Here is a 15,727-nt window from a genome sequence, read left to right on the forward strand (position 1 = left end):
TTGCTTGTGCAAACCTGAAGAGGACGGCAGACACCACGAGGAAGGTAATAATTTGCTCTTCTCCCTTCTAGAAAGGACAAAAGGCACGAGGTCCAGTGAGACACAGGCTTGACACTAGGAGAATGCTCTGAAACAGATGATTTGAGGAAAGGGTGAAGGGTTTGCAATGGGTTGTGCTCGTTTCTTATCAGAGATCACTTCTGAACGAAGCTGTGGCTGCCCCATCCCTGGCAGTGCTCAAGGCCAGGCTGGACACAGGGGCTTGGAGCAAGCTGCTCTATGGAAGGGGTCCCTGCCCGTGGCAGGGGTTGGAGCTCGAGGAGCTTTAGGGTCCCTTCAACCCAAACCATTCTGTGATTATACTGGGGCAGGGATACACACAGGATGACCACTCTGGAATCATGGAATTGTAGAATCTAGCTCTATTAAACCCCAAAATCCAGGGGGGCTTTGTTTTGTGGCAGCTGTGCACTGAGCAGGAGGGCTGGATGGCTTTTAGCACCATTGCATCCACATGTGGTTGCAAAGGGAGCTGGCTGTATGGTTTTGAGGGCCTCAAGCTGCATGGCTGGGAGATTTACAGTGTCTAAGGATTGCACACAATGTTAAGTGTATCGTATCTGGTAAATTCAATGGTTGTTGCTTAGCAGCAGAGGCAGATCTGGCAGAACTGAGTGAGAAAAGAGTTAAAGGCTCAACTTGAAGCACCAGCAGCTCTTCAAACCTCACAAAGCCAGGGGAAGCTTTGCCAGTACGGAAGCAATTAAAGTTTTCAGCTCAGTGTGCATTGTGTTCAGTCCTGAGCATCTCATGCTCTGAGGGGATTTTAACCTGTTTCACTGTTTATAAATAAATCACAAGTTTGCAACAAATCTAATGGGAAGCTGAGGTCAAGGCGCCTCATCTCAAAAATCTTCTGGGTTTGACTACTGCAATGAGCAAAACTTGTGACTTTACCAGTTACTGCTACTTGACTGCACAAATAAAACTCGATCAGCTTTTCTTGCCATGGTGGTAGGAGAGGTCCATGCGAGGCTGATTGAGTTTGGGGAGATGAAAGAGAAAACCTCAAGGTGTGATGCTCTGTACAGGATGCAGCACTAGATACCTGTCATTGTGTGTGTGTGTGTGCACAGGATCTGGGGGTACCTTTGCTGGCACAGGGCATGTCAAGAGGAGGATGCAGGGAATATAGAGGTGGTGTAAGGTGGATGAAACAAGTGCAGTGGGAGCAGCTTCTTTGCATGACCCAAATGGGCTGGTCAGAGACTGAACCAGCAAGGTTGATTCCTTGGCATTTCTTGTGTTGAAGTGCACCCAAGAAACCAGACCCTGCTAAAGGAACAGGACTGGTACAGCATGCAATGAACATGCTGAAGAATCCAGGAAGAATGGCAAAGGCTCTGACCACCCCACCCAAGTCTTGGAAGGCAGACACAGGGACTGTGAGAATGATGAACCTAGGTCCACTGTAGGAGAGGATCTGGTTCAAGACCATCTAAGAACCTGAACATGCACAAGTCCATGGGTCCTGATGAAATCCACCCGCGGGTCCTGAAGGAGCTGGCAAATGAAGTTGCTAAGCCACTGGCCATCATATTTGAGAAATCCTGGCAGTCAGGTGAAGTTCCCGGCCTGGAAAAAGGGAAACATAACCCCCATTTTCAGGAAGTGGAAAATGGATGACCCAGGGAATTACAGAGCAGTCAGTCTCACCTCTGTGCCTGGCAGGATCGTGGAACAGATTCTCCTGGCAGGCATGCCAAGGCACATGAAAATCAACAAGGTGCTTGGTGGCAGCCAGCATGGCTTCACCAAGGGGAAATCCTGCCTCACCAATTTTTGGTGTCCTCAGCATAAAAAGGACATGGAGCTGTTGGAACAAGGCCAGAGGAGGCCACCAGGATGATCAGGGGCTGGAGCAGCTCCCATATGGAGATAGGCTGAGGAAGTTGAGGCTGTTGAGCCTGGAAAAGAGAAGCTGTGTGGAGACCTCAGAGCAGCTTCCAGTGTGTGAAGGGGGCGACAAGGATGCTGGGGAAGGACTCTTCATCAGGGACTGCAGTGATAGGACAAGGGGTGATGGGTTCAAACTGAAACAGGGGAAGTTTAGATTGGATCTAAGGAGGAAATTCTTTCCTGTGAGGGTGCTGAGGCACTGGAATGGGTTGCCCAGGGAAGCTGCGAATGCTCCATCCCTGGCAGTGTTCAAGGCCAGGCTGGACAGAGCCTTGGGTGCCATGGTTAGTGTGAGGTGTCCCTGCCCATGGCAGGGGGTTGGAACTGGATGGTCCTTTCCAACCCTAACTGTTCTCTGATTCTAAGAACTGAGTCTGATGGTGCTTGAGCAGCATTATTTAATAACCTGGTAGCTTTATTATACCAGATGAAGTACAGGTACCGCTGCCCAGAGCAGCACGTGGGACTGGAGATCAGGTGCCTGTGACAGAGAGGAAGGAGGGAGGATCTGCTTTCTTTCCAAGCACAGGATTACAGGATCTCGGATGTTTGGCCTTTCCACATAGGTAACCCTGCCACGAGACACATTTCCTGCTGGGCTGTCTTCTGCCTCCCTGAATTCACAGCCAAGGTACCTGGCCACAGACAGTCCTCTGCAATCAACTATTACGAATAACAAGTCTTGGCAGCATTTTCTGTATTGGCTTTGCAGTGTTTGCCCTTACCTTGCAGACAGCAATGATTAAAATGCCTCTTGGTTTGTGTCATCTGGAGGACTCGAAGCAGTCTGGAAGAGATTAAACTATTTAGGGGTCAAGGAAGTCAAATGTCTGGAAAGCCGAGGAAATGAAGTCTGGCTCTTTGGTGCACTGAGGAAAGCAGGGTACAAGCGCCTGAGGAACATGCAGCTAATTTCTGCACTGCCAGCGGCTGATTTAACCTTGTTTCCCCTGTAAAACAGGGACAGTCATAGAACCATGGGCTGCTTCGGGTTGGAAAGGACCTTGAGATCATCCAGTTCCAGCCCCTTGACACGGGCAGGGACGTCTGGCACTAGCAGATCTGGTTTGTATCGGAGAGGTGTGCTGGTGACCACAGTCCTGCTGAGCTGCATCCTCAGAGTGTTCTGGATCTTCCCCTTCTCCCACCTTTGATTTTTGTACTGATGGCAACTAAATGTGCTCAACTTCTACCTTGTAACTCCCAGGCTATGGAGGGGAGGATGGAGGTAACAGCCAGAGGCCAGCATGGGAGGAGAGGTAAGACAACCGCAAATGTTTGGGTGAGGACCCTGTGTGTCTGCCTCTTGGCAATGGTGGGACTGAGTGTACCTGGGTAAGAGACAGGAGTGTCACACCATGGAATATCTCAAACTGGAAGGGACCCATAAGGATCACCAGGTCTGTGTGCCTGAGAAGACAGGCAGGGGTGTTCTGTCTGTGGCTGGAGTCCACAGCAGGGCTTGTTAAAGCTCATTCCTTTCTCTATTGGCATTGTCTATACCAACTTTCCCTGTGTCTTCCCTTCCAGCTCTCCAGCCCTGCCTCATGTGCTACCCAAATCACTCCAGTCCCTTGTCCTTCATCCTGACAGGCATCCCTGGGCTGGAGGATGCTTAGTTCTGGATCACCTTCCCATTCTGCACCATGTACTTTATGGCAGTGCTGGAGAGCATCACGCTCCTCCTCGTGAATAGGATGGGCCCAAACCTGCGCTTGCCCATGTTTTACTTCCTCTCCGTGCTGGCTGCCATTGACTTCGTGCTCATCACGTCCACCATGCCCAAGCTCCTGAGCATCTTCTGGTCCCGTTCCCATGACATCAACTTGAAGGGCTGCATGGCCCAGACGTTCTTCATCCACAGCTTCTCCATGGCAGAGTCAGGGGTCCTGCTTGCCACGGCCTTGGACCGATACCCAGCCATCTGCAAGCCCCTGCACTACTCTGCCATCCTGATTGGCCCCACCATTGCGTGTGTGGCGCCTTGGTCCTCACCCCCCTGACATGCACGGTGACCACCCTGTCTTACCGTGCCCCCCGCATCATTCCCCACTCCTGCTGCAAGCACATCTTGGTGGTGAAGCTGGTCTCTGGGGACATCCGGCCCAGCAGCACCTATGGGATCACAGCTGAGACTCCATCCTCATCACTGTCTCCTACGTGCTGATCCCGAGGGTGGTCACAGGCCTGTCCTCCATGGAGGCTCGTCTCAAGTCCTTTGGCACCTGTGGCTCCTACACTGGAGTCATCCTGCTCTTCTACCTGCCCGGGCTCTTCTTCTACACTCAGCGCTGGGGCCAGAGCATCCCTGAGCACCTCCACATCCTGGCAGCTGACCTCTACCTGATAGCACCTCCCATGATCAACCCTCTCATCTACAGGATGAGGGCCAGGGGCCAATCCAGGAGCGGGTGCTGAGCCTGCTCTGGCAGAAAGGGATCCAGCCTCCAGCCCAGGTCCTGACCTCAGCCCATTGCTAATTCCAGGTGACAAGGCATGGTGTTTGGAGCAGGGAATGACGGCAGCAGGATGGTCCCTTCCTCATCTCGGCCAAACCCTCAAAGCACCACGGAAAGTTTGACTGGTGAAACATTCTTTTTAGCAAGTGAATTCTATGTTCCTGTTCGTAATGGAAAGATAAATTGAGTCTAACTGTTCTGCATCGCCTCGGCTCTGTACCACCTCGGCTCTGTACCACCTCGGCTCTGTACCACCTCGGCTCTGTACCACCTCGGCTCTGTATCACCTCGGCTCTGTATCACCTCGGCTCTGTATCACCTCGGCTCTGTATCACCTCGGCTCTGTATCACCTCGGCTCTGTATCACCTCGGCTCTGTATCACCTCGGCTCTGTATCACTGCTTGACTCTCCATCTCAGCTCTTGATAAAGACTGTTTCCACTTTGGGTTCCTTGTTGTCCTGGGTTCAGCAGTAGCAGTCATTTTCCCCCTTAGCAGCTGGTAGCATTAATCCTCCACATGTACCCTTTTCACCCCATCTGTAGCTCTCCATTTATCCACTTCTTTCGGATTTATTCATTAGTCTCTAGCAGCTGCCTGGTCTTGGTGCCTGGCTGTGAGGGGGACGTGCGGGATGTGCACACTTACACACGCTCATCCAGATCCTGCAGCAGTCACAAGAAACCTGCTCACTTAGAACAGGGTCTCCAGGTCACACTGACGCCCTGCAGAGTCGCGTGAGGTTTTGTTCTGTCTTCTTAGAAACACCAAAGCAGCATCAGCTGTGAAACATTGTTCCACGGCTTTCTTACCCCCAGTATTTAATGAGCCCCCCGATGTTCTGTGTTGTCTCTTTTCCCTAGGCGTGTAAGCACGTGTAATGAGAGTTTGGGAAGCTCCAGCCTGGGGGTGAGGAGCAGGAGCGTGGATTAAAGACGGGGAGCAGAGAACAGGGACTGAGCTCCTCTTGCTCTCCTCAGCAAAGCTGTACCTGAATTTAGCTATGATGAAAACTCATCTCCTGACAGCACCCACGGACCCGGCTCTGCTTGTGCCTTCAGTGCATGGAGATCAAGGCGTGGGAGTCTGGTCTCTGAGGGAAGTCTGAGGTCCTGCATGTGTCCTGCACTGAGCTAGAGGGGCAAGGGGAGACTTAAAAGGAGCTGTGGTGAGCACCAGATGAGGCTGGTGCGTACAGACTCAGTTCTTCCAGTGCCTCCTGCCTGCTGCCCTCGAGTGCCCTCTGAACCGTGTACAGCCCCATTTCCCAATAACACCTCCCTTGACAGCAGTACAATCTGCACACCGCCAACAGACCCACAGCACAGCGCCGCTCCTCCTGCCCAGCTTGGATGCCAGACCCTTCCAAGCCAAGTCTCCTGGTCCTGGTCCACGTTGGGGCTGGGAAGCACCAGTGGTAGGTGCCCTGCTTGGGGCCTGCCAGGCAGTGGATCTGTTCTCCAGCTTACAGGGTTTGCCTCCACTGTAACGGCCTGATGCTGACCAGGTAGGATGCGCTGCTCCCAGTATCACACAACCATTCCCTGTATGCAGCCAGGCCTCCTGCAGCACTTCCCATCCCCTTCAGGGAAGCACAGCAATGCTTTCCTTTCATAGAATCATAGAATGGTTTAGGTTGGAAGGGACCTGAAAGCTTCCAGTGCCTAAAGGGGCTGCAGGAAAGCTGGAGAGGGGCTTGGGACAAGGGATGTAGGGACAGGCCAAGGGGAATGGCTTTAACCTGCCTGAGGGGAGACTGAGCTGAGCTCTGAGGCAGAAGCTCTTCCCTGGGAGGGTGCTGAGGCGCTGGCACAGGGTCCCAGAGAAGCTGTGGCTGCCCCATCCCTGGCAGTGTTCAAGGCCAGGCTGGACACAGGGGCTTGGAGCAAGCTGCTCTATGGAAGGTGTCCCTGCCCGTGGCAGGGGTTGGGAATGGAGGAGCTTTAAGGCCCCTTCAACCCAAACCAGGCTGGGATCCCATGATCAGCAGGCATCCTTCCTCACCCATGAACTGCCTGATGCAGCCGAGGCTCAGGACCTGCAGTGAGATCCCACCTCCCTGCCTCACTTCTTGCACAAACACTGCTTGGGGCGTCAAGAGACATCCCTGTTGCTGTGCTGGTTCTGAGTGCAGACAAGAGTGGAAACCCAGAGTTTCCAAAGCATTTTGCTCTCTCTGGCACAACCAAAGGGCTTTTTCTCCACTTTAGATGCACATCTCCAGTTTACATTCTGGGCATTGGTCTCATGGGCACCGCCAGGCTCTGGAGAGCACCGGCACCCTGAGACCCAGCGGGGTGATGCTGAAGGGGAGAGGTAACGACACAGGAGGAAGCAGTGTTGACAATCTCCATCTCCTCAGAGGACACAGCCTGATCTCTGCCTCTTGTGTCTGCTGTCCCTCAGGGAATTCCCAGAGGCTGGATTAATACCCACACTGCTGCCCACAGAGATGTACTGCTGCCCGTGGAGGTGTGCTGCTGCCCACAGAGATGTACTGCTGCCCGTGGAGGTGTGCTGCTGCCCATGGAGATGTGCTGCTGCCCATAGAGGTGTGCTGCTGCCCATAGAGGTGTGCTGCTGCCCATAGAGGTGTGCTGCTGCCCACAGAGATGTGCTGCTGCAGGTGACAGCCCTACAGGTAAGACAGGTTCCTGGGCTCGTCCTTCCCCTCCGACCGGGAGCAGAACCTGTGCTTCAGCTGCAGAGCTCCCCTGTGCTGCTTTTCGCCCTCCCAGGCCAGCACGTGCCATGATCAGGGCTCTTCACTGCTGCTGCCACACTGAACCCTCGTGAGCCAGGCCCTGGTGTGGAACAGAGCTGCTGGAAGCAAATTCCCTCTTGCCTTGGCTGCAGGCACCCGGGGCTCTGGGTTCGGACACACGTCAGTGCCTGCAGGTAGGTGGCCACGGATGCTCCTGTGCATGAGGGCTTCATGTCTGAGGCACAGCTCCTCTGGGCACCCTGTGCCAGCGCCTCAGCACCCTCACAGGGAAGAGCTTCTGCCTAAGAGCTCAGCTCAGTCTCCCCTCGGGCAGGTTCAAGCCATTCCCCTTGGCCTGGCCCTACAGGCCCTTGTCCCAAGCCCCTCTCCAGCTTTCCTGCAGCCCCTTTACGCACTGGAAGGTTCCCATTGCTCCACTGACTCTTCCCTGGATGTCCAGAGCCACTTGGGATGCCCCCCGGTACCCGAGGCATCCCTGTGGGAGATGCAGACCATCACCAGGGTCCCAATTCACACCCGTTTAGCTCAGGTGAGTGCTCCTGTCCTGACCAGGCTTTCCAGCCAGCAGCTCCTGCAGCAACCCCAGTCCTGGGGCTGAGCCGTAGCTCAGTGGAGGGTTCAAAGCCCGCAGCTCCCGATGCTCTGTTTGAAAACTCCTGATGCTCTTTCCTCAGTTGCCTCCCAAAGTCTCCTTGGTTCCCACCCCGAACCTCTGTCCTTGCTGCTTCCACTGCTGCCCCCCGGCCACGTCTTGTGTCAGTTTTACCCTACCTGACCTCCTGGGGGGCTTTGCCCACGGGAATTGCTCCATGCTGTTCCCGGCATGGGACCTGTCAGCCAGGCCCCCCCCTTGCTGCTGGCTGTGAAGCTGCTGGTGCAGGATCCTGCAGGCAAGGGCAGGGCGCTGGGGTGGTCACCACTTGCCTGCTCCCGGGCACCACGGGGGAGCAGCAGCAGGAGCAGGAGCAGGAGCAGGGGCAGGAGCAGGAGCAGGAGCAGGAGCCCAGTCTGGGCACAAATACCCGGGCAGATGCTGCTGCCCAGCGCGCTCGGGCTCTGCTCCTTGTCTGCCCGGGCTGGTCCCTGCAGTTTCTCTGTTGACTTCAAGCTCCTCCCAGCAGAACAAACCCCAGGAATTCATCTTTTCCTCTTACTCCCACCCAGTCTTGCAGGTTTCTCTCACGGCTGAAGGACAGAACGAAGCCAGGGCAGCAAAAGGCCTTTTCATGATCACATTTATCATTCCAGAGCACTTCCTGAGGTCACGTTTTGCCTTACAGACCTGGAGGAACTCCCCGTGCTGTGCCCACTGCAGGAACCCGGCTGCTCAGGTACAAGCACTGTCCGAGGGAAGCTGGATGCTGACCCGATTCTCTCCTCTTGCAGCTCATTTTAAAGTGCCAGCTGAGCAACCAGCCAAGAACTGAGCCCTTGAGCCATCACATCCCATTTATTCACCATTCCTGATCCATTCCCCCAGCCGCCCATGGTCTGCTGTGGTGCTCCTGCAGCATGCAAGGGACTCACCCTCAGCTTTGGAATCCTGACTTGGCTCTTGCACCAATGCAGAGATCCCACAGTTCCCCCCTTGGCTGTGCACATCGCAGGGCTCAGAAGTGGGCTCCCTTGGTTTAAGCACAAAGCCTCATCCGCCTGCATGGCTCCTGATCCCTCCAACAGCAGCTCCTCCTCTTTCACCCTTGTGGGTGTCCCCCTCCTGGAAGCGTTCTCCTCCGGCCTGGGCACCCTTTTCTGCTCAGCCTATACCATCGCCTTGCTAGGAAACGGAGCGGTGCTGCTGGTCATTGGGCTGGACAAGTCCCTGCGGGAGCCCGTCCACTGCTTCCTGGCCATGCTGGCCGTGGTCGACGTGGTGATGGTGACGTCCGTCGTGCCCAAGATGCTGAGCGTGCTCTGGCTCAACTCCACCGAGATCGGTGGCACGGCCTGCTTTGTGCAGATGTTCCTTGTTCACTCCACCACGTCGGAGGAGTCGGGAGTGCTCCTGGCCATGGCTGTGGACCGCTACGTGGCAATCTGTCACCCCCTCAGGTACCGAGCCATCCTGAGCCACCAAACCATTGCCCGCATAGGCCTGGCTATTGTGCTGAGATCCCAGCTTTTCATGCTCCCCTTGACATGGATGGTGACCAACCTCCCCTATTGCCATTCCCATGTAATTCCCCATTCCTATTGTGAGCACATGGCCGTGGCCAAGCTGGCGTGTGCAGACCCCAGACCCTGCGAGCTTTACAGTGTGGTTGGGTCCTCTCTCATAGTGGGGATGGATGTGGCTTTCATTGCTGCTTCCTATGGGATGGTCCTTAACACTGTCCTGGAGAAGCGATCGTGCTGGAAGGCGCTGAGCACCTGCGGGTGCCACATCTGTGTCTTGCTGCTCTATTACATCCCTGGCATAACCTCCATCTACGTGCAGCATTTCGGCAGCACCATGTCCGTGCCTGCACAGGTTCTGCTTGGTGATCTCTACCTCACCCTCCCCACCATGCTCAACCCCATCATTTACAGCATGAGGACCAAGCAGATCCGTGGGGCTCTGCTCAAAATGCTCTTTTCCAGGAAGGTTCGGGCCTGACGCAGGGTCAGTGCTTTCCCAGGTGTTTCCGTCCCTGCAGAGACAGCACCAAAATTCCCATTAAGTGCACATGGTGAACAGAAGCAATGAGAGGAGGAGGGAGAACCTCCATAAGCACATGAGGCCCTACTCTGTGATGGGAGTTATGTGGGACTGGGAGCATGAGCAAACATGAGCTCCTATTTCCCTTCCCTCTTCCCAGGTGATTCAGAGAAGTGAGAGCCACCTTTGACTTTTGAGATGTTCCTGATGCCATCAACACCCCTGTGATTATTTAAATGACATTTCAGGGCCTCAGGTATAACTGTGTCAATACACAGATTCCATTCCAAGTGGGGAAATGTCTCCTGTGTTGTCTTCTTTAGTCTCTGCTTGACTATCAGGGCCAGCAATGGGAGACTGTCACCGCTGCAGACGCGGTGACCACAGAGGTTCTCCTCCCTGGGCCTCTCTTGCACAAAAGGCTCATCCTCCCTGAGTGCAGAGCAGCTTCTGCACGTTCCTGGGTCATGATGGAAACTGAGCATCCCCAAAACCGAGCTCTTCACAGCGTTCTGCCCATCCAGCAACTCACAGCAGCGGGGTGAGGAGCCTGGAGCGGGGAGACGCTCAGTGGGGTCTAGCTCTGTGTCCTGGTGGCCACAGCCTGAAGACGTGCAAATAAACACTGGGTCTGTTTGGAGACACTCAGCAGTCCTGTGTCTGCTTGTGGTGGTGAGCAAAAGTACCTGACCAGCAAAATCCAGGCTGCCTGGGGGCCTGGAGCACAGCGGGCCCGGGTCTGAGTGTGCTGAGCCCAGTTAGCTCCTGCTGCTGCTGGACCTGCTGCACCCCAGACACCTCTGAGCCCTCAGAGCCAGCACCTACGTCCAACAGGCTCCATTCAGGAGCTGCAGCACCCAACCCTGCTGAGACTTCCCTGGTGCCACCTGCTCTAGTGGAAGGTGTCCCTGCCCGTGGCAGGGGCTGGAACTGAAGAAGCTTTAAGCTCCCTTCAGCACAAAGCAGTCTGGGATTCTATGATTGCCCAGGTGTTGTGCCAGGTTATGTGACAGCTCCCATTAGGATGTTTAAGATAAGCCAGTGATGAAAGAGAGATGAGAATTCAGCAGAAGTGAATGGCCTCATCTCAGAGGTGCTCATGGTCCTCTGCTCGAGGAGAGGAGCCACGACCTCCCTTGGGTCTGAGGGTGGTGGAAGAGCAGAGGGTTCAGCTCGGGGGACTGTGTCCATTAACACAAGGAATCAGAAGGGAAGCGCTCAGAGATGGCGTGTTTCCTCCCACAGCAGGGAGCGGGACAGCCCCTGTCCTCCTCAGACGCACTCGGGGTAGAGGTCCACACAGTCACCACCATCCCCTTCCATCATTGCACTGAAAGGTGCTGGTGCAGCACCATTCCTCTGCCCTATTTCAGGTGTCAGCTTTAGGTTGGGATGAATACTGCCCTAAAATCACTGAGACCATGGTTATGAAGGCAACCTGGAGGACCAGCTCCAGGCATGGACTGGCACCAGGTCTACAACAGCCACCCGTGTTTGTTGGGATGAATCCCACCCAAACTGTTGTGCTTAGTCCTCATTTCTACATTAGTTTAACAACTAAGCTCAGTGAAACACCTTCAGCTTCAAAACAGGTTTGGCTGGGTCATTCCGTGCTTCAAAACCTTTTCTTCCTGCCTTTCTCGTGATTATTTGACTTTCTGCTGGACTTTTCCTGACATCTTGAAACAGCTTTGACAGAATGTTTGTGCTCCCTTGAAACTGCTTTTACTGTGGAGAAATTGCACATTTCAGCCTGCTGCTGGGTGAAATGGGAGCCTCGTGGGGGCAAGGACAGTTCGTGCTCTTTGGACGGAGAGACTGCAGCTCCTGGTTCGGCACAGCCAGGAATGAGCCTGCCCGTGCACTGCTCCAGGCAGAAACACAGGGAAGGTTTTCACTGCGCTGGAGACAGCCGATGCCTGCCGGACTCGGTCAGCTCCTGACACCCACCACTTGGAAAGGAAATGGGACGAGAGAGAGCTGAGCTGGGACTAAGGCTGCTGTCCTCCAACCCCCCCCGCTGAGGCCATTACAGAGGGTGCCTGGGGAGGGCTCCGGGTGCTCCTGGGGATCTCCATCCAGGAGGCTCCCGCCGGCATTGCCTGGGGTGATTTATGCCCCTGCACACAGGAGATGCTTCCTCTCTTCTCGGTGTGGGCATCCCCAGTGGTGGCAGCAAGCAGAGAGCAAGGTGAGTGCCTCTATGGCAGGACGGGCATCAGCCAGGGCACGGAGACAGCTCTGGGTGCCAAAGGAAGGGAGGTTGGTGGGACGTCAGTATCTGCCCTGTCTGGTGCCCAGGGTGAGTCAGTTGGGAAAAGGCAATTGCTGGGAAATATTTTTAAAAGTAGTTTTTTAAGCTTTTGGAGTTTTTTCTCAACTGGAACTGGGCTGCAGAGCCCTGGTTTGTGAGTATTTGTTAGGTAAAAATAGGACTTGAGTTAGGAAAGTGAACAAGTAGATCCCAACCTTTTAACCAAACCCAGGCACTGCTGCGGAAGAGTCAGCTTGGTTTCATCTGTACGGATGAATCTATAACATCCAACCTGGCCTTGAACACTGCCAGGGATGGGGCAGCCACAGCTTCTCTGGGCACCCTGTGCCAGCGCCTCAGCACCCTCCCAGGGAAGAGCTTCTGCCTAAGAGCTCAGCTCAGTCTCCCCTCTGGCAGGTTAAAGCCATTCCCCTTGGCCTGTCCCTACATCCCTTGTCCCAAGCCCCTCTCCAGCTTTCCTGCAGCCCCTTCAGGCACTGGAGCTGCTCTCAGGTCTCCCCTTCAGGAGCCTTCTCTTCTCCAGGCTGCCCCAGCCCAGCTCTCTCAGCCTGGCTCCAGAGCAGAGCTGCTCCAGCCCTTGCAGCATCTTCATGCCCTCCTCTGGACTTGCTCCAACAGCTCCACATTCTTCTCATGCTGGGGACTTGGAGCAAGCTGCTCTATGGAAGGTGTCCCTGCCCATGGCAGGGGTTGGAACTGGATGAGCTGCAAGGTCATTTCCAACCCAAACCATTCCATGCCTCTGTAGTTCCATGAAGGACTCTGCTGCAGCAGACAATCCCCACTGCCCCTGAGGCGTCTGCGATGAGGAGGGAAGGGACGCAGGGGTTGAGATGGGGAGAGCTCAGGCTGGAAGATGTGACAAAGGAGACAGTGTTGTGGGAGAGTGCAGGGACCACTCCTTCACTCGGAGGGTTCTGCATCCAGCCCGAACTGTGAGGAGCGCAGATGATTGAAGCTGCAGGGAGGAAAGCTGGTGGCTCCACGGGCCCGGTGGTGTGACCCCAATGCGCAGTGCTGATTTTTCATTGAAGTTCCATTTCCCAGAGTTGGGGAACTTAAAGGCAGAGGGAATTCAGACAAGGAACCTGCGGAGTCGCTTAGGAGGTGTCCTGAACAAGGGCAGCTGGGGGCCAAGCTCCACTACACACTTGCAGGAAAGGACAGATGTAGCCAGGGGAGGGAATGGAGCACCAGGAGTCACAGCCAAAGCACCGTGGATAGGGTGAAATGGGGGAGCTGGTCAGGATCTGAGGGGAGTTAGAAGCTGTTAGGTAGAGAAACCACATAAAAGCAGATGCAAGCATCTGCCTCTCTGCATGGAGAAGAGAGGTCCATGGCCACCGGAGGGAAAGGCAGTCAGAACTCCAGCTGTAACGTTAATTTGGTTGATTGGTAGCTGAGAAGGATGTTGAACAGAATGGATGTACTGCTAGGAACAGAGAGCAAATAGAGCTGCAGGTCTGGGTAGTCTGCACAAGGGAAAAGCATCCCTGAGGTGGCCAAGGAGGACTTCGGCCTCTTCTGTCAACTTCTGTGAGTCCTGGCATGCCGCGGTCACTGCAGACGCTTCCTCAGGCCATTACTTGAGCGAGCAGGAGCGATGATGTGATTAGCTGCAGATTGCTCTGCCTGACGTCAATGCCCAGCAGAGCGCCCAAGAACTTAACAGGAGATTTGGTCAATAAAGAATTAAAGGATTGGAATCAAATGAAATTAAAGCAATCAAGGTGGATTTGCAGGAAACAGCCCCTGTCAAACAAACCTGATTTCGTTTGCTGATGGGACGGCAAGTTTAGTTAATCATCACAGAGTTATCTAACAGCAACGTGTCTCCGCCACGCTGCTCCGAGCTGAGGGGCTGGCACAGCGCAAGGCCTGGGGAGCATCAGCAAAGGGGGTGAAGAGCTGGGTGATCAGTAGCCCTCAAAAGGAAGCTGTCAGAAGCATCATCACAAAAAGCCTGTGTTTCTGCAGCAACGCTGCAGCGGCTGGCCCCACACTAGAAGTGACTGTGGGGCTTTCAGCAGGTGTCCCCAAATTCAGCACAAATTGTGCCTTAACTTGCCTTTCCCCAGCATTATTTATGTAGAAGAGCTTAGAGAGATGCACAGGCTTGGGCCTTCAAAGGAATTGTCTGCAATAGCTAAATACCAGAGTATTTAGCTACTGGGGGCAGGGAGTAGAGTAGGGAGCAGAGACTCTGGCAAGCAGCAGACGGAGGTTGAGAGGCTGACGCTGGGACCCAAGGGGCCCGGTGCTGGTGCATGAGGGAAATGGAAGAGGTTTTATTCTTTTCAGAACAGGTGTTGTAATCTTGGAAATGTGCAGAAACCTTCCCAGTAAGACAGAGTGGAAGAGGTGAGGGGAGAGGAGAATTTGCAGTGCTCTGGGTCTTTACCAAGAGTAACCCCTTGGTCATGGGCAGTACCTACCTTCATGCAATGAAGGGGCCATAAAGGGCTCTCTGGCCAAGCACAGGAGGTAGAGGAGGATGCTGTGGCTGGGAGGAGCAGACAGGTAATGTCAAATGGGAAGAAAACCACATGGTTACAGCCATGAGGATAAGTAACTCTTGAGGCAAAAGCGAAGAGATGGAGGTTCTCATCTCTGGATGCCCACAAGCCTGCACCACTGCAGTTTCTTCCAGCAAAGCAAGTGATAGCAAATCCCATGTTATTGGGCTCCAGAGAGGCAAAAATGGGTGTAAAACGCCAGTGTTTGTGACAGAACACCGCTCTGCTTTCATTTGGCACTCGGTCTCCATGGAGGAGGGGTAGCACCACTTTAATTGTACCCTCCTGACTGCAGCTATCAGCTAGAGGCTGGCAGAGGTGCTTCTGTCCCCTTGGTGCTGGGTGACAGCTTGGAGCATCACTGCTCTGTCTGCAGTTTCTCTCAGCCCAGTTTCACCACGGACGTGTTGTCTCGGTGCAGCTTCTGCACTGACCCAAGGCAGCAGCAGGATGGAACTTGTGTGACCTGCACCTGTATGCTCAGTCTTCATCCTGAGCCGGGCACAACGAGGGAGGACCCTTGCAAGTCCCTGCAGCAAGTCCTTAAACCCTGCCATTGCACTGCTCACAAAGGGTGGGCAAAGACCAAACAGCCTGGGGTCATTATGCCCCAGTTCTGCCCACAGCAGGGCAGGACACCATGTTGTCAGCCTTTAGACAGCTCATAGAACCCCAGACTGGTTTGGGTTGAAGGGACCTTGCAGCTCATCCGGTCCCAAACCCCTGCCCCAGGCAGGGACCCCTTCCATAGAGCAGCTTGCTCCAAGCCCCTGTGTCCAACCTGGCCTTGAGCACTGCCAGGGATGGGGCAGCCACAGCTTCTCTGGGCACCCTGTGCCAGCGCCTCAGCACCCTCCCAGGAAAGAGCTTCTGCCTTATCTCCAACCTGAACTTCCCCTGTTTCAGTCTGAACCCATCACCCCTTGTCCTGTCACTGCAGTCCCTAATGAAAAGTCCCTCCCCAGCATCCTTGTAGCCCCCTTTCAGACACTGGAAGCTGCTCTGAGGTCCCCACGCAGCTTCTCTTCTCCAGGCTGAGCAGCCCCAGTGTTCTCAGCCTGTCCCCATACTGGAGGTGCCCCAGCCCCTGAGCATCCTCGTGCCCTCCTCTGGACTTGCTTTACCTCTTCCATGTCCTCCTTATGTTGGGCATAC

At 54.6% G+C, this 15,727-nt stretch overlaps 1 protein-coding gene and 1 pseudogene across 1 annotated transcript; both read left to right on the forward strand.

The window, feature by feature from the left end:
• The first annotated feature begins 3,506 nt into the window (after positions 1-3,506).
• LOC134167046 (olfactory receptor 52J3-like) lies at positions 3,507-4,605 on the forward strand (annotated as a pseudogene).
• Positions 4,606-8,703: 4,098 nt separating this feature from the next.
• LOC134167044 (olfactory receptor 52I2-like) lies at positions 8,704-10,385 on the forward strand. The gene has a single exon (XM_062625290.1). It carries the CDS (start codon positions 8,801-8,803, stop codon positions 9,737-9,739), a length of 939 nt encoding a protein of 312 aa, XP_062481274.1. The 5' UTR covers positions 8,704-8,800; the 3' UTR covers positions 9,740-10,385.
• The last annotated feature ends 5,342 nt before the right edge of the window (positions 10,386-15,727 follow it).

The sequence above is a fragment of the Pezoporus occidentalis genome, unplaced genomic scaffold, assembly GCF_034315485.1.
Source record: "Pezoporus occidentalis ecotype Australia unplaced genomic scaffold, CSIRO_AGI_Poc_V1 ctg279, whole genome shotgun sequence".
Lineage (NCBI taxonomy): Eukaryota > Metazoa > Chordata > Aves > Psittaciformes > Psittacidae > Pezoporus > Pezoporus occidentalis.

Coding starts and splice junctions, on each gene's coding strand:
- LOC134167044 (XM_062625290.1), top strand. CDS start 8,801: ATGGCTCCTGATCCCTCCAACAGCAGCTCCTCCTCTTTCACCCTTGTG.